The following is a 24165-nucleotide window of genomic DNA, read 5'->3' on the forward strand; positions in this document are numbered from 1 at the left end:
AAAGAATATGAATTAAGAAATTTTTTTTAGTAAATCACCTAACAACAACATAATTTTACACAAGCAGGGCTACCCATAGCAAAAAAAAATTTTTTATTTAAAAATAAAACAAAAAAATAAAAACCAGGGAAACTGCATAAGAGTTGTAGCATCCTGGCCTGACAGACAAACTTCTACAGACACTGCCAGCAACCCAGAATACACTGGGGGCTATGAAAAGTGGCTGACAATCATGTCTGCTTCACCATCATACACATTCTACAAAAAGAAATTGAAAAAGCCAAAAGTCTTTGAATGCACATCTATCACTCCACCTGAAATCACTTTATCTCTTTCCCCAGAGGAGAAATCTGCTAAGCAAAGGAGCACAGAGGCTACAACTCAAAAAAAGAGTAGCAGAGAGGCTGAGAGATGTTATCAGAGAGAATGATGCAGAAGTGGGCTGGACTGGCTCAGAGAGGATGGCATCCACAACGCACACTACAGGCACCACAGCCTCCTGGGGGAAGAATAAATAAGGCAACGCCATGCTCTGACGTTGCCTTTGACTTCTATCATCTTGCAACGTCAGAGCATGGTAATAGAAGCCTATGTACAAACCTCCATTTATGAAATACTTCCAGACTTTTCTCAGGGTGGGAACAACAGATACCATAAGTTGTCATTGCGGCAATTATAATGGTGGTGATGGTGATGATAGTGCTGATATTAACAATAACCATAAGGACCCCTAAGCACACGTCTAAGCCCATCAATGGCCCATCGTTGAAGGAATTCTTCAGGTTTCTCTTAAGGATCATCCAAATTAGGCAGCTTTGAATGTGATTTGGGGCCCTCATATACAGTTCTCAAGCTTCCTCTCAAAACTGTTCTGATTCATTATACCTGGTTAATACTCAGCTGCTAAAAATACAGCTTTACAATGTTTACTTCAGAATTAAAGTTTGGTTAAAGTAAATAACCTGCCTTCCATTTTTTTGGCTTAGTTTGGCAATACCTAAATTTCACCTCTAAAAGGTCAAGAGGCTACTTTGATTTTTTTCTCCAAATGTAGTTTTAGGGAGAAAAGAAAAAAAAAGATAATTACAGATATATCTGGTGTCTAAATCTGAAATGCTGAGCTTCAAAGTACTAAGTATGAAGAGAAAACGTTATGAAAGCAGATTTTCCAGAGTTTGTAAAGAACATGAGCTAACGGATTTAGGTGTACACACATCCTTACTTACTAACATATGATGATTTTTTACCTCCATCCGATTCAAATCACGGGGTTGTTGGTTTGCTGGTATTGACTCAGAATAAGAATCAAATAACGCACACTCCCACTTGGGCTTAGGAAAGGCTAAAAAGAAATAAAAAGAATACATAAGAATATATACTTTAGTCATAGTGATCATTGTTTCCTTGCAGCTTTTCTGTGCTTCATAAATAGAACAACAAAATCAGCCAGCTCCTATACTAGAGATGGCACTCATCACGCTGAGGTAGTATTTCATGTTTTTACATATACAAGCTGGTACTTCTACCATGTCTACTCTACATACAATAAAACTAAGAAACAGTGAAGTGAAGCACTTCAGTCAATGTCAAAGAGCCAGTAAATGAAGAACAGGAACTTCAACTGCCAGCAGTCCTGCTGGAGAGTCCATGCTGTCAGCATTTCAAGTTATATTAAGAACACAGAAGTCATTTTCCACCTTAACCATCAGTATCACAATACTTCCATTTTAACTATGATACTAGCAACATATTTAAATGGCAGTAACTATATGCAGAGTACATCATGAGAAACGCTGGGCTGGAAGAAGCACAAGCTGGAATCAAGATTGCTGGGAGAAATATCAATAACCTCAGATAAGCAGATGACACCACCCTTATGGCAGAAAGTGAAGAGGAACTAAAAAGCCTCTTGACGAAAGTGAAAGAGGAGAGTGAAAAAGTTGGCTTAAAGCTCAACATTCAGAAAATGAAGATCATGGCATCTGGTCCCATCACTTCATGGGAAACAGATGGGGAAGCAGTGGAAACAGTGTCAGACTTTATTTTTTGGGGCTCCAAAATCACTGCAGATGGTGACTGCAGCCATGAAATTAAAAGACGCTTACTCCTTGGAAGGAAAGTTATGACCAACCTAGACAGCATATTCAAAAGCAGAGACATTACTTTGCCAACAAAGGTCCATCTAGTCAAGGCTATGGTTTTTCCAGTGGTCATGTATGGATGTGAGAGTTGGACTGTGAAGAAGGCTGAGTGCCAAAGAATTGATGCTTTTGAACTGTGGTCTTGGACAAGACTCTTGAGAGTTCCCTGGGCTGCAAGGAGATCCAACCAGTCCATCCTAAAGGAGATCAGTCCTGGGTGTTCATTGGAAGGACTGATGTTGAAGCTGAAACTCCAATATTTTGGCCACCTCATGCGAAGAGTTGACTCATTGGAAAAGACCCTGATGCTGGGAGGGATTGGGGGCAGGAGGAGAAGGGGACGACAGAGGATGAGACAGCTGGATCGCATCACCAACTCGATGGACATGAGTTTGGGCAAATTCCAGGAGTTGGTGATGGACAGGGAGGCCTGGCGTGCTGCGATTCATGGGGTCGCAAAAAGTCGGACATGACTGAGCGACTGAACTGACTGAACTGAACTGAACTGAACTATGGTGATAGTTTGCGTACCATAAACATTAACTGAGGAAATACTGCATTTTAGCTATTACTATTGGAAGTAAATAGACAAGATCTTACAATGCTGTGTGCTGAAGAAAATTTTATGAACTACTCATTTCTTTTGATTAGCAGGAATAACAAAAGTAAGAGCACAAGTTCTTACTGATTTATAACAATGAAATAAGAATCACATTATGGGTGTATTCCAACATAGTAAGTGCAGAGACAGCAGTTGTTTGCCATGTAGATGAGTGGATCAGCATAAGAAAAATCATGCTACCTAGTAAGCTAACACTGAACACTCACACTATTTCTTAGAAGCAGATCCTGTTTCACCACTTTTGTCACAAAGTAAGTAAAAAAGAAATGTCTCAACAGCTAAGGAAATTGTCAATATTCCAAAGAGGAAAGGCAGACTGGGGTAGACAGTAAACAGAAGCTACAAATCAAGTTTGTCAAGACCAGCTATTAAGAAATCAAAATTTTAATGGCATATTTTTTAAAATATTGTTAATCAAATGTTAAAACATGGACTGGTGTTATTTTTAATCCTTTCTCACCCTCCCATCAGCACCAGGGTTTGAAATGCCAACTTCCCTCCTGGTAAAGTAGTGCCCACTAAGAAAGAGCTGCCACATGCAGCTGAGCACAAGCACCTTAGATTGTTCCCCTGCTTCCTCTGGTCTGCGTTTCACTGATAGCAGGTGGGACAAATCTTGAGCCCCAGTGATTTTTCTGACTATACCAAGTCGTCTCACCCTTTCCTTGGTAAAAAAAGAAAAAACAAACAAACCTCAGCAAAACATGTTTCCAAGTTTGTACCGTCCCTCAATCCAGCCCCAAGAGGAGTTTTAACCAAGATAAGATTTCTCTTTCTAGCTGACCAGTGACCTGGCTACAATTACACACTGATGCCTTATCAAAGAGTCAAGCTTCGTAGAAAGCTAACACTTTCAAAAACTACCAAGGCCATGCATTCACTGCTAAATCTCTCTCCTGCAAGTCCTCATGTCTCCTCCTCCACTGTCACTTCCCAGTGCCAGCCTCCCATGGCTGTGATCCACTCTACCATGATCCGCTCTTCAGTTTCCACCCTTCATCCTCAAAACCTGCTCTCAGTTCAGCAATCAGCATGACCGTCTCAAACAGCAAATCTGATTGTGTCCCTTCCCTGCTTCAAACACATCATCATTGCCCATGATCTATTCCCCAGCTTCCTCTATAGCCATATCCTCAGGGTCTGGCTCTCTGCACTCCAGCCACCATGACCTGAAATTCACATGACTCCCCGCTCCAAACTCCCTATCAGAGAGGGACACTGGAGCATACCTGCTGTCCCCTGTGCCCAGAGCCCAGTCTTCCCCCTTCTTCACCTGCAGTGCCCTTAGCTCACCCTTCACATTTAAGTGCAAACATTTAAGGAAGTCCTCCCTAAAGTCATCCATTCTCCAACTGTCTCTAAGTCCTATGATGGTAAGAACTCTCTTGTATATAGCACTCTGACCACAGAGAATAACACAGTGCCTCTGACATAGGACATAACCAGTAAGTACTTTTGACAAATTATAGGCTAAAAATCTATACCAAAATCCACCCAGTCACCTAGACATAAAAATATCCAAAAACCCATAAGTAAGCCACCAAATAATCCAAAGTCTCCTTCCAATTCTGCCTGTTAATTTTCACTGTTGGCAGATGGGGGGAATGAGATACAACAGTTCTTGTTTCATTACTTTATTGAAAACAAGTTTATATATTTATGAATGCACAATGGTATCAACCAAATTTACACTCTTCACCAATGTTATTGAAGACTGGATTAATTTGTTTTCAAGACCAAATAGAGATCAATCTGATTAGCTCTTTTGAAACAAGAGCTAAGTTTTTTAAAAATTTAAATTTGGTCTCATAAAAATGAACCCTCAAAATGAATAGGACCAGTCATATTTTTCAAAGTCTAAAAGCATAGAGAAGACCTCAATACTTCTGGCCATTTTCTTGAATCAAATACAAAAATAAACAAGGGTGATAAACCATTTAAAAGTTAACTACTAAACCTTTTACTATCACTATGTTTGATGGGGTTTTATGAGGTCTCTCATGATTTTTGCTAGAACTATATAATTATTATTTAAGATTAATACCACAAACTGGAAATGATGGGCAATTTTTATTTAATTGAAGGGTATGTGATAGATTCTTCCATTTTTTCTATATAAATGCATGCTCCATAAAAGGTCACAAACAAATTGGTGTGCGGCAGCAGGGTTCAAACAAGGAGTCATGACACGTGGCCTAGGTTCCATGGCCACATCACATAAAAACAAGGAAACCACATTCATCAAAACCCCAAAATGGAAGATGGAGGAATAGGACGGGGAGACCACTTTCTCCCCCACAAATTCATCGAAAGATCATTCGAACGCTGAGCAAATTCCACAAAACAACTTCTGAATGCTGGCGGAGGACACCAGGCACCCAGAAAGGCAGCCCATTGTCTTCGAAACGAGGTAGGACAAAATATAAAAGATAAAAAGAGAGACAAAAAAGTTAGGGATGGATACCCATCCCAAGGAGGGAGTCGTAAAACAGAAGTTTCCAAACACCAGGAAACCCTCTCACTGGTGGGTCTGTGGGGAGTTTTGGAATCTCAGAGGGCAACATAAAGTGAAGTCGCTAAAGTGAAGTTGCTCAGTCGTGTCTGACTGTTTGAGACCCTATGGACTATAGCCTACCAGGCTCCTCCATCCATGGGATTCTCCAGGCAAGAGTACTGGAGTGGGTTGCCATTTCCTTCTCCAGGGGATTTTCCTGACCCAGGGATCAAACCCGGGTCTCCCGCGTTACAGGCAGATGCTTTAACCTCTGAGCCACCAGGGAAGACCAGAGGGCAACGTAACTGGGAGGAAAAAATAAATAAAACCCACAGATTAAGCGCCTAACTGCAAGTTCCAGTGGAGAAGTAGCCCACATGCTTGCGTCTGCCACCAGCAAGTGGGGGCTGAACAGGCAGGCATGGGCTGCAGTGCTTAGGGTAAGGACTGGTCCTGAATGCCCTGAGGGCAATCTGAGGCAGCTAACATGAGATAGCAACCCAAACTGTGGGATAGCCAGAGAGAGAGAAGGAAAGAAGGAAAAAAAAGAGGAAAGAGAGAGAGAGAACTTTCCCACAAAAAGCTCTAACCTAAGGCACTGCCAGGCCACTCACAAAACAAAGAACTGAGCAAATACCAGAGGAGAGCTAGCCGGCAGTGGACTGGCCCATCCCCGCCAGAGACAGGGAGGCAGGCAGGTGCCAGCCAGAGCTGGAAGGAAAGGGGCAAACTCGGCCCCAGAGACAGCATCCTCTATCAAACTGCGAGCAGGTTCCCAGTTGCTAACCAAGTCTACCTGGGATCCTGGACAGTTGACATCCGCCAGAGATCAGCTCCCCAGAGGAGACGCACGGCACACCTGAGACAGCACTCCCACTGAGCACTGGGAAACTGACCAGCCAGGACCGTGGAGGTGATAAGATGCACCGCCCCACCTGGGGAGAGTGCACTCGCCAAGCGCCTGGTCGCCTGAGCTGCTCAGACCTGGGAAGGGCACAAAATGCAGGCCCAACCAGTCTGTGCCTTTGTGGAGTACCCAAGAACCTGAACCTGAGCGGCTTAGACCTGGGAAGTGAACACAACACAGGGCCCGCCTTAGATAGTTCACCTGCAGAGCAACCTGGAGCCTCAGTAGTGTAGACCAGGAAAGCACACATGCCGAGAGCAGGGGCAAACCCAGTGTGGCCCAGCCACTGTGAGTACTCCCCACACATGCCAGTGATATTTGCTTGCAGTGTTCCTCCCTCCCCACAGCACAAATGAACAAGTGAGCCTAAATAAATGACCACCTTTGCCCCCTTGTGTCAGGGCGGAAGTGAGATACTGAAGAGACTTGCAAACAGAGGAAGACAAAATAAACAAAGAAGAGGGAACTGCTTTGTAAGTGACAGGTGCAACATATTAAAACCCTGTAGTTAGCACTGGCTACATTGGAAGGGATCTATAGACCTTGAGAAGAAGTATAAGCTGGAACAAGGAACTATGTGAAACTGAACTGACCCCACACTGCCCTCAACAGCTCCAGAGAAATTCGTAGATATATTTTACTATTATCATTTTTAATTTTAAAAATTTTTTTAGTTTTAAGTTCTTTATTATTCCTTTCATTTTCATTTTTAAAACCTATTACCTTGCAAAAAAAAAGACTATTTTAAAGCAAATTTAATATTTTTTATAACTTTTGCAATTTTTTTTAATACTGTATTTTTGAGTCTATCCTCTACTCTAGATTTTTAATCTTTGCTTTTTGGTATTTGTTATCAATTCTGTACCTTTAAGAATCCAATCTTCAGTACCCATTTTTACTCAGGAGTGTGATTACTGGCTTGATTGCTCTTTTCCCTTTTGACTCTCCTTTTTCTCCCCCAGGTCACCTCTATCTCCTCCCTCCCTCTTCTCTTCTCTACCCAACTCTGTGAATCTCTTTGGGTAGTCTGGGCTGTGGAGAACACTTAGGGAACTGATCACAGGCTAGACTGGTCTCTCTCCTTTTGACTCCCCCTCCTCTCCTCCTGGTCACCTCTATCTCCTTCTGGTCACCTCTATCTCCTTCCACCCTCTTCTCTTCTCTGTGGAACTCCATGAACCTCTCTGAGTATTCCAGACTGTGGAGCACAAACAGGGCATTGATTACTGGCTAGACTGCTCTCTCCCCTTTTGATTCAACCTCTTCTCCTCCTGGTCACCTCTATCTCCCTCCTCCTTCTTCTATCAAGAAGAAGACAAAAAGAAAGGCCATGAGAAAATACTTGAGGAGATAATAATTGAAAACTTCCCTAAAATGGGGAAGGAAATAGCCACCCAAGTCCAAGAAACCCAGAGAGTCCCAAACAGGATAAACCCAAGGCAAAACACCCCAAGACATATATTAATCAAATTAATGAAGATCAAACACAAAGAACAAATATTAAAAGCAGCAATGGAAAAACAACAAATAACTCACAAGGGTATCCCCATAAGGATAACAGCTGATCTTTCAACAGAAACTCTTCAAGCCAGAAGGGAATGGTAGGACATACTTAAAGTGATGAAAGAGAAAAACCTACAACTCAGATTACTGTACCCAGCAAGGATCTCATTCAAATATCAAGGAGAAATCAAAAGCTTTACAGACAAGCAAAAGCTGAGAGAATTCTGCACCACTAAACCAACTCTTCAACAAATGCTAAAGGATCTTCTCTAGATAGGAAACACAGAAAAGGTTTATAAACTCAAACTCAAAACAACAAAGTAAATGGCAACAGGATCATATTCATCAATAATTACCTTAAATGTAAATGGGTTGAATGCCCCAACCAAAAGACAAAGACTGGCTGAATGGATACAAAAATAAGACCCCTATATATGCTGTCTACAAGAGACCCACCTCAAACTTAGGGACACATACAGACTGAAAGTGAAGGGCTGGAAAAAGATATTTCATGCAAATGGAGACCAAAAGAAAGCAGAAGTAGCAATACTCATATCAAATAAAATAGATTTTGATATAAAGGCCATGAAAAGAGACAAAGAAGAACACTACATAATGATCAAAGGATCAAACCAAGAAGAACATATAACAATTATAAATATATATACACCCAACATAAGAGCACTGCAGTATGTAAGGCAAATGCTAACAAGTATGAAAGGGGAAATTAACAGTAACACAATAATAGTGGGAGATTTTAATACCCCACTCACACCTATGGATAGATCAACTAAACAGAAAATTAACAAGGAAACACAAACTTTAAATGATATGATGGACTGTTAGACCTGATTGATATCTACAGGACATTTCACCCCAAAACAATGAATTTCACCTTTTTCTCAAGTGCACACAGAACCTTCTTCAGGACAGATCACATCCTGGACCATAAATCTAGCCTTGGTAAATTCAAAAAAAACTGAAATCATCTCAAGCATCTTTTCTGATCACAATGTGGTAAGATGAGATGTCAACTACAGGAAAAAAAACTATTAAAAATATAAACATATGGAGGCTAAACAACACATTTCTGAATAACCAACAAATCACAGAAGAAATCAAAAAAGAAATCAAAATATGTGTACAAATGAATGAAAATGAAAACAGAACAACCCAAAACCTATGGGATTCAGTAAAAGCAGTGCTAAGGGCAAGGTTCATAGCAATACAAGCCTACCCAAGAAACAGGAGAGAAATCAAATAAATTACCTAACTTTACACCTAATGCAACTAGAAAAAGAAGAAATGAAGCACCCCAGGGTTAGTAGAAGGAAAGAAATTATAAAAATTAGGGCAGAAATAAATGCAAAAGAAACAAGGAGACCATAGCCAAAATCAACAAAGCTAAAAGCTGGTTCTTTGAGAAGACAAATAAACAAACCATTAGCCAGACTCATCAAGAAAACAAGGGAGAAGAATCAAATGAACAAAATTAGAAATGAAAATGGAAACATCACAACAGACAACACAGAAATACAAAGGATCATAAGAGACTACTATCAACAACTATATGCCAATAAAATGGACAACTTGGAAGAAATGGACAAATTCTTAGAAAAGTGTAACTTTCCAAAACTGAACCAGGAAGAAATAGAAAATCTTAACAGATCTATCACAAGCACAGAAATCGAAACTGTAATCAGAAATCTTCCAAAAAACAAAAGCCCAGGACCAGATGGCTTCATAGCTGAATTCTACCAAAAATTTAGAGAAGAGCTAACACCTATCCTACTCAAACTCTTCCATAAAACTGCAGAGGAAGGCAAACTTTCAAACTCATTCTATGAGACCACCATAACCCTAATAACAAAACCAGACAGTTCAGTTCAGTTCAGTCACTCAGTCGTGTCCTACTCTTTGTGACCCCATGAACCACACAGTACGCCAGGCCTCCCCGTCCATCACCAATTCCAGGAGTCTACCCAAACCCATGTCCATCAAGTCGATGATGCCATCCAACCATATCAACCTCTGTCAAACCCTTCTCCTCCTGCCCTCAATCTTTCCCAGCATCAGGGTCTTTTCCAATGACTCAGCTCTTCGCATCAGGTGGCCAAAGTATTGGAGTTTCAGCCTCAACATCAGTCCTTCCAATGAACACCCAGGACTGATCTCCTTTAGGATGGACTGGTTGGATTTCCTTGCAGTACAAGGGACTCTGAAGAGTCTTCTCCAACACCACAGTTCAAAAGCATCAATTCTTTGACACTCAGCTTTCTTTATAAAAACCAGACAAAGGTGCCACAAAAAAAGAAAACTACAGGCCAATATCACTGATGAACATAGATGCAAAAATCCTTAACAAAATTCTAGCAAACAGAATCCAACAACATATTAAAAAGATCATACATCATGACCAAGTGGGCTTTATCCCAGGGATGCAAGGATTCTTCAATATTCGCAAATCAATCAATGTGATACACATTAACAAATTGAAAAATAAAAGCCATATGATTACCTCAAAAGATGCAGAGAAAGCCTTTGACAAAATTCAACATCCATTTATGATTAAAAAAAAAAAAACCCTCCAGAAAGCAGGCATAGAAGGAACATACCTCAACATAATAAAAGCCATATATCACAAACCCACAGCAAACATTATACCCAATGGTGAAAAATTGAAAGCATTTCCCCTAAAATCAGGAACAAGACAAGGGTGCCCACTCTCACTACTACTATTCAACACAGTTTTGGAAGTTTTAGCCACAGCAATCAGAGAAGCAAAAGAAATAAAAGGATTGGAAAAGAAGAAGTCAAATTCTCACTGTTTGCAGATGACATGATCCTCTACATAGAAAACTCTAAAGACTCCACCAGAAAATTACTAGAGCTGATCAATGAATATAGTAAAGTTGCAGGATAAAAAATTAACACACAGAAATCCCTTGCATTCCTATATACCAACAATGAGAAAACAGAAAGAGAAATTAAGGAAACAATTCCATTCACCATTGCAATGAAAAGAATAAAATACTTAGGAATAAATCTACCTAAAGAAACAAAAGACCTATACATAGAAAACTATAAAACACTGATGAAAGAAATCAAAGATGACACAAATAGATGGAGAAATATACCATGTTCATGGATCAGAAGAATCAATATAGTGAAAATGAGTATACTACCCAAAGCAATCTATAGATTCAATGCAGTCCCTATCAAGCTACCAACAGTTTTTTTCAGAGAACTAGAACAAATAATTTCACAATTTGTATGGAAATACAAAAAACCTTGAATAGCCAAATCAATCTTGAGAAAGAAGAATGGAACTGGAGGAATCAACCTGCCCAACTTCAGGCTATACTACAAAGAATCAGTCAGTGATGTTTTGTAGTATAGCTACAAAGACAGTGTGGTACTGGCACAAAGACAGAAATGTAGATCAACGGAACAAAATAGAAAGCCCAGAGATAAATCCACACACCTATGGATACCTTATCTTTGACAAAGGAGGCAATAATATATAATGGAGAAAAGACAATCTCTTAAACAAGTGATGCTGGGAAAACTGGTCAACCACTTGTAAAAGGATGAAACTAGAACACTTTCTAACACCATACACAAAAATAAACTCAAAATAGATTAAAGATCTAAATGTAAGACCAAAAACTATAAAACTCCTAGAGGAAAACATAGGCAAAACCCTCTCCAACATAAATCATAGCAGGATCCTCTATGACTCACCTCCCAGAGTAATGGAAATAAAACCAAAAATAAACAACTGGGACCTAATTAAACTTAAAAGCTTTTGTACAACGAAGGAAACTATAAGCAAGGAGAAAAGACAGCCTTCAGAATGGGAGAAAGTAATAGCAAATGAAGCAATGGACAAAAAATTAATCTCAAAAATATACAAGCAACTCCTGCAGCTCACTTCCAGAAAAATAAATGACCCAATCAAAAAATGGGCCAAAGAACTAAATAGACATTTCTCCAAAGAAGCCATACAGGTGGCTAACAAACACATGAAAAGATGCTCAACATCACTCATTATCAGAGAAATGCAAATCAAAACCACAATGAGGTACCATCTCACGCCGGTCAGAATGGCTGCTATCGAAAAGTCTACAAACAATAAATGCTGGAGAGGGTGCGGAGAATAAGGAACCCTCTTACACTGTTGGTGGGAATGCAGACTAGTACAGCCACTATGGAGAACAGTGTGGAGATTCCTTAAAAAACTGGAAATAGAACTGCCATAAGACCCAGCAATCCCACTGCTAGACATACACTCCAAGGAAACCAGAATTGAAAGGGACATGTGTACCCCAATGTTCATCACAGCACTGTTTACAATAGGCAGGACATGGAAGCAACCTAGATGTCCAGCGGCAGACGAATGGATAAGAAAGCTGTGGTACATATTCACAGTGGAATATTACTCAGCTATTAAAAAGAATGCATTTGAATCAGTTCTAATGAGGTGGATGAAACTGGAGCCTATTATACAGAGCGAAGTAAGTCAGATAGAAAAATACCAATACAGTGTATTAACACAGATATATGGAATTTAGGAAGATGGTAACAATGACCGTATATGCGAGACAGCAAAAGAGACACAGATGTAAAGAACAGATTTTTGGACTCTGTGGGAGAAGGCGAGGGTGGGATGATTTGAGAGAATAGCATTGAAATATGTATATTATCATATGTGAAATAGATCGCTACTCCAGATTCAATTCATGAGACAGGGTGCTCAGGGCTGGTGCACTGGGATGACCATGAGGGATGGGATGGGGAGGGAGGTGGGAGGGAGGATCAGGATGGGGAACACATGTACACCCATGGCTGATTCATGTGAATGTATGGCAAAAAACATCACAATATTGTAAAGTAATTAGCCTCCAATTTAAATAAAGAAAAAAAACCCAAAATGGAATGAGAGAGGGGAGAGTGAGACAGAGAAAGGGACATAGAGAGAGACACTGAAGAGGAAATAAGCAGTGTATCAATGCTGCTCACTTGCAAACTAGTTCCTAGGGACTCCTGACAGTCTCCCCAAGCCTGTAAGGAAAGGGAGCAGGCTGGAGTTACAGTCTACTGGTGTCAGAAAGCAACTGCTATAAGCAAAGTCCAAGTTCTGAAATATGTAGTTGCATTTGCTCTGTGAACCCTCCCCTTCATACATTTTCTGAGGACCTCTGGTCATGATCCTATGGGTCATGCTTCCTCCAATTTTTCTACCTGTCCCTGGCACCAGACACTCTTCCCTTTGGTTGAGCCTCCACTCATTAGTACCTACCACAGAATGACAGACTTTTTATTAATATTTAAGAGTCAGTGATCTCAACACTGACTTAGATAAGTAACTGGTCACTTTGAATCTCATGCCTTTATGAGGAAGGGACAAGACAAGATAATCTAACCACAAAATTTATGCTCTATTAATGACTAATCACATTTTCTTTAGACACTGGTTCCCTCTTGCCAATAATCATCAATGACTAAGCTATCATGTTTTAGAGATCCTCCCTAAAAAGTGAGAATTGCTATTGAAACTACCAGCTATTTCTGGACAGCTGTTTCTTTCAAAGGAAGCTATACTTCTGTGAGTAATAGAATTCATATCAGAAATCAGCCCACTGCTTTGAATGGTCAAAAGACACTACCAATTTTTTCAATCTTCCAAAGAAGTTAATACAAATGTTGGACTCACCGTAATTCTTTCCTTTCCAGAGAATTGGGGATTGCTGTTAATTAATGAAAAAGACAAAGAGAGTTCTATTCCAACTTTCTGGCATGCTAGAATGTTCTGTATCTTTCATCTGATTGCAGTTATATGGGTAGATACATATGAAAAAAAATTAAGTGTACCTTTAAGATAACAGCCTTTCATACATTTTACTGCGTGGAATTTTTAAACTTTTTCATTAGGTTCAAGAATCCTAGTCCATTCCATTACCTAAGGTCACTTGGGGACACCAGAATTGGCTTGAAGATGCCAAGTCAGCACTGGCTCTAAAGGAAGATCTTCCTCTTCATGTTTTTATCAGCTGGGGGTTCAGGAGTTACCTGGTCCACAATTTTTATGAAAGATGCAAAGAGCTGACTCATTTGAAAAAACTCTGATGCTGGGAAAGATTGAGGGTAGGAAGAGAAGGGGACAACAGAGGATGAGATGGTTGGATAGCATCACCGACTCAATGGATATGAGTTTGGGTGGGCTCCGGGAGTTGGTGTTGGACAGGGAGGCCTGGCATGCTGCAGCTCATGGGGTCGCAAAGAGTTGGACATGACTGAGCGACTGAACTGAACTGAAGTGACCTTGGTTTAAATCCATCCAGACAGTACTCACACTTACCCAGATCATCCCTATGACTCACATGATAAGTTGTGAGTCTAATACCAGCTAAAGACAGTAACTATAGATACAAAGAACTCCTCAAAGTATGTGGACATCATCTTAAAAAACAAAACTTTCTTATAAGGTCAGGATGGGAAACACCTAAGGTTTGGGATTTATGACCAGGCCTTACCTGCTTGCAGGTACTCTGGCTGCAGAGTTGGAGGCAGGCCCTCAGGCAGCGGGTAGCCGTTCTTTCGGGCCACAATGAGATGAAATGCAGCACAGAACTCTGGCAGGGTCAGGGCTCCATCGCAGTCGGCATCACTCAGTTCCCTAAATATAGCAGATATCATGAGCGCCTAACATGGGGCTCAGAGGGAAAGTTGCTCAGCCTCAAACATGCAAACACAACTCCTAGGCTCCCTGGTGGTGGCCCTGCAGGATCCCCCAAACTCATAAAAAATCTCAAGAGGCCACACAGAGGAAGAAAAATCAATACCACTAGCATGAGTAGCATTTTATAAATAAAAATTTAGTCTTCAAGTTCTCCAGTAGATCTGTTTTTCTAAGAGAATGCACAATCAAAAAACTATGGGATAAAAAGGAACAGGATGCCCACAATTTCACAGTTAGTTGGCACTCATTCAATAAATGCCTGGTGTGAAGTGCCCAAGGCTGGCACCTGAAATAGTTGGAGGAAGGGCTGCCCCTGCCCTTTCACCAGTGTCCTGACCATTACTCAATTACCCAAACTCAGATACAAGCACTTCATTTTTCAGCTTTAAGGAAAAACCTTGAACTTTTCAAGTCACACAAATGTTGTATCAAAAATTTTCTTGAAAAATTCTCTCCTGGAAAAATACAAATAAGCTCAGTAAATACTTGTTGAATTATGTTTTCAGATAAAAATAGCAACTAGGGAAGGCTGGAACCAGATGAGATGAAAGTAAGAAAGGGAGAGGCTTGAAAAGGCTTATTTTTGCTTCAGTCATTGTTTTCCACTGAAAAGCAGAGACCTATTTGCCAAAACAACTAAGACCCCATAAGCTCAACCAGTCTCTTAGACATACAGAGACAAATATGCCTGTGTTAGGACAAGCAGAGAGAGAAGGTATATTTTTTCTACTTGAAAGAAAAACCATGGAAGGTAAGCTCTGGAACTTTCCTTTGGAACCTCACATCTAACTCTCCTTGGAATATTCAGAAAATACCAGCCCCCCAGGATAAGGAACCAGGGATTTTTTTTTTAAACAATGGGTGGAGAGAAGCCCACAAAGCTTCTGTGGATATGTCTCAACAAAAAGATAGGAACCCTCATGCCGATAATGTTAAGACTGGAAATTCTGCCGAAACAGACTGTATTCTTTACAAAATGATAACTTCTTTTTTCCCAAGATTTAAAGCCTAATAAGGTTTGCCATTTGTCTTTAATGTTAGAATATATTGCTGAAGAACCGAAAGCCAGCTCAGGATCCCAGATACAGTAGCATTTACAAGTGTCAATGGAATAGTTTTTCAATATAATGCACAAAACATGACAAACAATTTTAAATCCTACTATAATTTTTTGTAAATCCTCATTTTAAAAGTTTTACATAAATATTCCAATACTTTAATTATATATTTATAGCAGCATGGCCTCCCACTCAGTCTCGAGGAAGAACAGCCCACACACAGCCAGGAGCTTATAGAGGCACCAAACGCTTTCCTAAAAGCAAACAGAGCCATCTGGACCAGGCTGTGAAGCCCTTCTGGAGCCAGGGATGCAGCTGGCACGGCAGCAAGGTACAGAGCGCACCATAGCTGTAAGTCTGAGCCAGGGTCCAGCTGATAAACACAAGCCAAATTTATGAAACTCAGAGGCAGCAAGAATAGTCAAATTTAACTTAATTCCAAAATATCTGTGGACCTTCTGTTCACCTGGCCTCATAAAATATTATAAAGAATAGCTTTTCAAGGTTTTCTAGTTATGTACAGCACATGAAGTAGAAAAATCTGAAAATACACAAGATGGAAATTCTCATATGCTCACACAACTGCTTATATTTAAAAGGCATCTAGGTGAGGATACTAATCAGGAAATTACTTTTTAAATGATCAAAATAGTGAATAATACATTCCAGACACTATTCATTGCACTTTTCATATAATAACTTAATCTTCACAGCAACAATAATTTAAGTTCTATTCATATTCTCACATTGTTTTTAAAACTTCAAAACATTATTGCTTTAAAATGCAAAAGTAGGAGCTAAGGGATAGCTATGGATAACAGTATGAAACTACAAAGCATTAATTGTACTTACCATATATAGGAGAGTTCTGGAATGGAAAGTTTTGATTTGGTGAAGAAGTTTTTGGCAACAGAACCTGTCAAGAGCCATTGTTTAAATAAATCATTAATTACTTACCTAGAGTAGCTTTTTTATTTATGTAGAGATGAATTACCATTTTTTTCATTCAGCCATCCCTACCATATAATAACCACAAACATAACAATTATTCATCAAAGCAACTACAAATCATGTGGCTAAAAGCATACAAACAGCTTTTAAAAGAATATGTAAATCAGAATAGGGCAAAAGAAGTAGTGACATAATACTTATTATCACATGAAAAGTATATTATGTTCACGTTCTTTCATTTTTCTGAAAATCTGCAAGATTTACTGAAAATTTAAAAGATAAAAATATCAAAATTTTCAAAGTAAAAATGTGTCCAGCATTTTAAATGAAAGGGTGTGTGAAAGTAGTACACAATCATGGTAGGAAACAAAGCACAAAGAAGAAAATGAACACCACTACCCTCATCATTCTACAGATAAGACAGGCATCATGGGAAAGTGTTTCAGTGAGATTTTAGATCTCTTGGTGGCTCTTCAAGAATTGTATCCAGGAACCTATTACTACTTATTTTATTCATTGGAAATTCACCAATATCAATGGAAATCAGGAAATGATTCCATTTTGCATCTTACATAGCTGCAAGCTCCAACTGCACTTAAAATGTTTAGCCTCAATCCTTATTGAGATTGAAATTTTTATGCTTTCTGCTCTCAAAACAGTTTCACAATTCTAACACAAAAATTAGTCAAGTCAAAGCCCTAAATGCTATTCTTAACTGATAAAGTCAAATGTCTTTCCTTAGTGATTATAAGTCTTCTAATTGGCCTTAAAACAAAGGATTATAATGCACACTAAAGCAGACTTATATTCTGTTGATATATAAAGGATCAAAGACAAGTACCCTATAAATGAATGAGCTTCCTCCCCCTGAGCACCCTGGAAATACTGGTGACATAGGACTGTTGGCCATCCATATAGCCACCTTGTCAAACATTTGTCAGAAACGTCTTAAGGGAATTCCCTCATGGTACAGTGGGCAAGAATCTGCATCATGGGTTCAATCTCTGGTCTGGGAGGATTCCACATACTGCAGAGGAACTAAGCCCTTGTGCCACAACTACTAAATGCTCGCTCTAGAGTCCATGAGCCACAACTACTGAGTCCACATGCTGCAACTACTGAAGTCCACACACCCTAAAGCTTCTGCTCTGCAACAAGAGAAACGACCACAATTAGAATCCCTGCTCACTGTGAACTAGAGAAAGCCCATGAAGAGCAACAAAAACCCAGCACAGCCATAAATAAATAGTTTAAAAAAACTGTGTTGAAAGCATACTTGTCAGCTATTTTATAGATATAAAGGCATTCTCTCATTTCATTCTTCTTTTTCCTCACTGATTACCTTTCTTCAAAGCACAATACACTCAAACCCACAGCTAGAGATCTGGCCTGGCTTGGCCTTCACACAGTAGAGAGAGTAGTGGTTGTCTCACCCACAGGGAAGCTGACAGCTAACAAGTTCAGAGAGAGGACACTTGAGAAAGCCCAAGTGCTCCCTCCTTTGGTGTGGACAGATGCTCAAACCAGGAGCTGGAACCCACACCCCAGCCTCCTCCCAAGCAATGAAGAAACCCAAAACCAGCCTCCTTTTCATCTTCTCTCCAGTCATTTTCATATCTATTTGAGACCGACATGAGAGAGAACGGGTAGAAGGGAGACTTAAAGCTGTTGGCATTCAAATATTAAAACCATGAATCCAGACTTTTTCTTATAAAAGGGTCTCTCAGCCCAGTAAACTACAGCTACACACAGCATTTCCCTTAGAAGAAATGGAGTAGCACTTATAGTCGAAAAAAAAGTCCAAAATGCAGTTCTTGGATGCAATCCCAAAAACAACAGAATAATCTCTGTTCGTTTCAAGGCAAACAATTCAATATCACAGTAATCCAAGCCTATGCCCCAACCAGTAATGCTCAAGAAGCTGAAGTTGAATGGTCCTATGAAGACCTACAAGACCTTTTAGAACTAACACCTAAAAAAGATGTCCTTTTCATTATAGGGGACTGGAATGCAAAAGTAGGAAGTCAAGAGACACCTGGCTGCTGCTGCTGCTAAGTTGCTTCAGTCATGTCCAACTCTGTGTGACGCCATAAACAGCAGCCCAACCAGGCTTCCCTGTCCCTGGGACAAGAGAATACACTGGTCATAGCAAGTGCCCTCTTCCAACAACAAAAGAGAAGACTTTACAAATGGACATCACCAGATGGTAAACAGCAAAATCAGACTGATTATATTCTTTGCAGCCAAGGATGGAGAAACTCTACACAGTCAGCAAAAGCAAGACCAGGAGCTGACTGTGGCTCAGATCATGAACTCCTTATAACCAAATTCAGACTTAAATTGAAGAAAGTAGGGAAAACCACTAGACCATTCAGGTATGACCTAAATGAAATCCCTTATGATTATACAGTGGAAATGACAAATAGATTCAAGGGATTAGATCTGATACAGTGCCTGAAGAACTATGGATGGAGGTTCATGACATTGAAGGCAGGAGGCAGTGATAAAGACCATCCCCAAGAAAAAGAAAAGCAAAAAGGCAAAATGGTTGTCTGAGGAGGCCTTACAAATAGCTGAGAAAAGAAGAGAAGCTAAAGGCAAAGGATAAAGGAAAGATATACCCATTTGAATGCAAAGTTCCAAAGAATAGAAAGGAGAGATAAGAAAGCCTTTCTCAGTGATCAATGCAAAAGAGAAACCAAGGGAACATTTCATGCAAAGATGGGCACAATAAAGGACGGAAACAGTAAGGACCAAACAGAAGGAGAAGATATTAAGAACAGGTGGCAAGAATACACAGAAGAACTATACAAAAAGATCTTCATGACCCAGATAACCACGAGGTGTGCTCACTCACCTAGAGTGAGACATCCTGGAGTGAGAAGGCAAGTGGGCCTTAAGAAGCATCACTACGAACAAAGCAAGTGGAAGCGATGGAATTCCAGTTGAGCTATTTCAAATCCTGAAAGAAGATGCTGTGAAAGTGCTACACTCAATATGCCAGCAAATTTGGAAAACTCAGCAGTGGCCACAGGACTGGAAAAGGTCAGTTTTCATTCCAATCCCAAAGAAAGGCAATGCCAAAGAATGTTCAAACTACCACATAATTGCACTCACATGCCAGCAAAGTAATGCTCAAAATCCTCCAGGCTTCAACAGTACATGAACTGTGAACTTCCAGATGTTCAAGCTGGATTTACAAAAGGCAGAGGAACCAGAGATCAAATTGCCAACATCTGCTGGAACATTGAAGAAGCAAGAGAGTTCCAGAAAAACATCTACTTCTGCTTTATTGACTATACCAAAGCTTCTGACTGTGTGGATCACAACAAACTGTGGAAAATTCTTCAAGAGATGGGAATACCAGACCACCTAATCTGCCTCTGAGAAATCCGTATGCAGGTCAAGAAGCAACAGAACTGGACATGGAACAACAGACTGGTTCCAAATCGGGAAAGGAGTACGTTAAGGCTGTATACTGTCATCCTGCTTATGTAACTTATATGCAGAGTACATCATGCGAAATCCAAGGCTGGATGAAGCGCAAGCTGTAATCAAGATTGCCAGGAGAAATATCAATAACCTTAGATATGCAGATGACACCACCCTTATGGCAGAAAGCAAAGAAGAACCAAAGAGCCTCCTGATGAAAGTGAGAGAGGAGAATTTAAAAGTTAGCTTAACACTCAACATTCAAAAAACTAAGATCATGGCATCCAGTCCCATCACTTCATGGCAAAAAGATGGGGAAACAATGGAAACAGTGGCAGATTTTATTTTCTTGGGCTCCAAAATCACTGCGGATGGTGACTGCAGCCATAAAATTAAAAGACGCTTGCTCCTTGGAAGAAAAGCTATGACCAACCAAGACAGCATATTAAAAAGCAGAGACATTACTTTGCCAACAAAGGTCCGTCTAGTCAAAGCTACGGTTTTTCCACTAGTGATGTATGGATGTGAGAATTGGACTATGAAGAAAGCTGAGCACAGAAGAATTGATGCTTTTGAACTGTGGTGTTGGAGAAGACTCTTGAGAGTCCCTTGGACAGCAAGGAGATCCAACCAGTCCATCCTAAGGGAAATCAGTCCTGAATATTCATTGGAAGGACTGATGCTGAAGCTGGAACTCCAATACTTTGGGCACCTGATGCGAAGAGCTGACTCATTTGAAAGACCCTGATGCTGGGAAAGATTGAAGGTGGGAGGAGAAGGGGACAACAGAGATGGGTGGACAGCATTACTGACTCAATGGACACGAGTCTGAGTAAGCTCCAGGAGTTGGTTATGGACGGGGAAGCCTGGCACGCTGCAGTCCATGGGGTCGCAAAGAGTTGGACATGACTGAGCGACTGAACTGAAGTGACACACAGCATTGATCCATCAGTGACCAAATTTTAACACATCCAATATACAGAGAGATGTAAAAAAAAAATAAAGGCCAGTAACCCATTATAAGCTTCACAGGTGGTTCAACAGTAAAGAACCCACTTGCCAATCCAGGAGACGCAGGAGACCCAGGTTGGATCCCTGGGTTGGGAACATCCCTTGGAGGAGGGAACAGCAACCCACTGCAGTGTTCTTGCCTGGAAAATTCCATGAACAGAGGAGCCTGGCGGGCTACAGTTCATGGGGTCACAAAGAGTCGGACACGACTGAGCAACTAACATTTCATTTCATTTCCCAGAATTAAGATATCACATGAAAGAAAGAGAAAAAGGGAGAGAGAAAGGGAAGGAGGGAGAGAAGAAGGAAGGAAGAAAACTATGATATGAGGAATTGTCTGGCAGTCCACTGGTTAAGATTCTGTGCTTTCACTGCTGGAGGCTCAGGTTCAATGTCTGTTTTGAAAACTAAGGTCCCACAAGCCAAAAATAATAAAACTGTAATATATCAGATCAGATCAGATCAGTTGCTCAGTCGTGTCCGACTCTTTGCGACCCCATGAATCACAGCACGTCAGGCCTCCCTGTCCATCACCAACTCCTGGAGATCACTCAGATCCACGTCCATCAAGTCAGTGATGCCATCCAGCCATCTCATCCTCTGTAGTCCCCTTCTCCTCCTGCCCCCAATCCCTCCCAGCATCAGAGTCTTTTCCAATGAGTCAGCTCTTCGCATGAGGTGGCCAAAGTACTGGAGTTTCAGCTTTAGCATCATTCCTTCCAAAGAAATCCCAGGGCTGATCTCCTTCAGAATGGACTGGTTGGATCTCCTGGCAGTCCAAGGGACTCTCAAGACTCTTCTCCAACACCACAGTTCAAAAGCATCAATTCTTTGGCGCTCAGCCTTCTTCACAGTCCAACTCTCACATCCATACATGACCACAGGAAAAACCATAGCCTTGACTAGATGAACCTTTGTTGGCAAAGTAATGTCTCTGCTTTTGAATATGCCATCTAGGTTGGTCATAACTTTCCTTCCAAGGAGTAAGCGTCTTTTAATTTCATGGCTGCAGTCACCATCTGCAGTGATTTTGGAGCCCCCCAAAATAAAGTCTGACACCATTTCCACTGTTTCCCCATCTATTTCCCATGAAGTGGTAGAACCGGATGCCATGATCTTCGTTTTCTGAATGTTGAGCTTTAAGCCAACTTTTTCACTCTCCACTTTCACTTTCATCAAGAGGCTTTTTAGTTCCTCTTCACTTTCTGCCATAAGGGTGGTGTCATCTGCTTATCTGAGGTTATTGATATTTCTCCTGGCAATCTTGATTCCAGCTTGTGCTTCTTCCAGCCCAGCGTTTCTCATGATGTACTCTGCATATAAGTTAAATAAATAGGGTGACAATATACAGCCTTGACGAACTCCTTTTCCTATTTGGAGCCAGTCTGTTGTTTCATGTCCAGTTCTAACTGTTGCTTCCTGACCTGCACACAAATTTCTCAAGAGGTAGATCAGGTGTTCTGGTATTCCCATCTCTTTCAGAATTTTCCACAGTTTCTTGTGATCCACACAGTCAAAGGCTTTGGCATAGTCAATAAAACAGAAATAGATGCTTTTCTGGAACTCTCTTGCTTTTTCCATGATCCAGCGGATGTTGCCAATTTGATTTCTGGTTCCTCTGCCTTTTCTAAAACCAGCTTGAACATCAGGAAGTTCACAGTTCACATATTGCTGAAGCCTGGCTTGGAGAATTTTGAGCAATACTTTACTAGCGTGTGAGATGAGTGCAATTGTGCAGTAGTTTGAGCATTCTTTGTCATTGCCTTTCTTTGGGATTGGAATGAAAACTGACCTTTTCCAGTCCTGTGGCCACTGCTGAGTTTTCCAAATTTGCTGGCATATTGAGTGCAGCACTTTCACAGCATCATCTTTCAGGATTTGGAATGGCTAAACTGGAATTCCATCACCTCCACTAGCTTTGTTTGTAGTGATGCTTTCTAAGGCCCACTTGACTTCACATTCCAGGATGTCTGGCTCTAGGTCAGTGATCACACCATCGTGATTATCTGGGTCGTGAAGATCTTTTTGTACAGTTCTTCTGTGTATTCTTGCAATCTCTTCTTAATATCTTCTGCTTCTGTTAGGTCCATACCATTTGTGTCCTTTATCGAGCCCATCCTTGCATGAAATGTTCCTCTGGTATCTCTGATTTTCTTGAAGAGATCCCTAGTCTTTCCCATTCTGTTGTTTTCCTCTATTTCTTTGCATTGATCGCTGAGGAAGGCTTTCTTATCTCTTCTTGCTATTCTCTGGAACTCTGCATTCAGATGTTTATCTTTCCTTTTCTCCTTTGCTTTTCGCTTCTCTTCTTTTCACAGCTATTTGTAAGGCCTCCCCAGACAGCCATTTTGCTTTTTTGCATTTCTTTTCCATGGGGATGGTCTTGATCCCTGTCTCCTGTACAATGTCATGAACCTCATTCCATAGTTCATCAGGCACTCTATCAGATCTAGGCCCTTAAATCTATTTCTCACTTCCACTGTATAATCATAAGGGATTTGATTTAGGTCATACCTGAATGGTCTAGTGGTTTTCCCTACTTTCTTCAATTTCAGTCTGAATTTGGCAATAAGGAGTTCATGGTCAGAGCCACAGTCAGCTCCTGGTCTTGTTTTTGCTGACTGTATAGAGCTTCTCCATCTTTGGCTGCAAAGAATATAATCAATCTGATTTCGGTGTTGACCATCTGGTGAATCAGTCCATGTAGAGTCTTCTCTTGTGTTGTTGGAAGAGGGTGTTTGCTATGACCAGTGCATTTTCTTGGCAAAACTCTATTAGTCTTTGCCCTGCCTCATTCCGTATTCCAAGGCCAAATTTGCCTGTTACTCCAGGTGTTTCTTGACTTCCTACTTTTGCATTCCAGTCCCCTATAATGAAAAGAACATCTTTTTTGGGTGTTAGTTCTAAAAGGTCTTGTAGGTCTTCATAGAATCGTTCAACTTCAGCTTCTTCAGCATTACTGGTTGGGGCATAGACTTGGATTACTGTGATACTGAATGGTTTGCCTTGGTAATGAACAGAGATCATTCAGTCGTTTTTGAGATTGCATCCAAGTACTGCATTTTGGACTCTTTTGTTGACCATGATGGCCACTCCATTTCTTCTGAGGGATTCCTGCCCACAGTAGTAGATATAATGGTCATCTGAATTAAATTCACCCATTCCAGTCCATTTCAGTTCGCTGATTCCTAGAATGTCGACATTCACTCTTGCCATCTCTTGTTTGACCACTTCCACTTGATTCATGGACCTGACATTCCAGGTTCCTATGCAATATTGTTCTTTACAGCATCGGACCTTGCTT

At 40.6% G+C, this 24165-nt stretch overlaps 1 protein-coding gene across 2 annotated transcripts in view; it reads right to left on the reverse strand.

Annotated features, from left to right (window-relative positions):
- Positions 1-24165, reverse strand: part of REPS2 (RALBP1 associated Eps domain containing 2) — a 252936-nt gene that overhangs the window by 114896 nt on the left and 113875 nt on the right. For both annotated transcript variants that reach the window (XM_061408068.1, XM_061408067.1), the window contains exons 7-9: positions 16320-16383; positions 14204-14346; positions 1248-1342 (exon numbers count right to left, since the gene is read on the reverse strand). In XM_061408068.1, coding sequence (XP_061264052.1) covers positions 1248-1342; positions 14204-14346; positions 16320-16383 — 302 coding nt within the window. The remainder of the gene's footprint in view (positions 1-1247; positions 1343-14203; positions 14347-16319; positions 16384-24165) is intronic.

This window comes from Bos javanicus, chromosome X (assembly GCF_032452875.1).
Source record: "Bos javanicus breed banteng chromosome X, ARS-OSU_banteng_1.0, whole genome shotgun sequence".
NCBI lineage: Eukaryota > Metazoa > Chordata > Mammalia > Artiodactyla > Bovidae > Bos > Bos javanicus.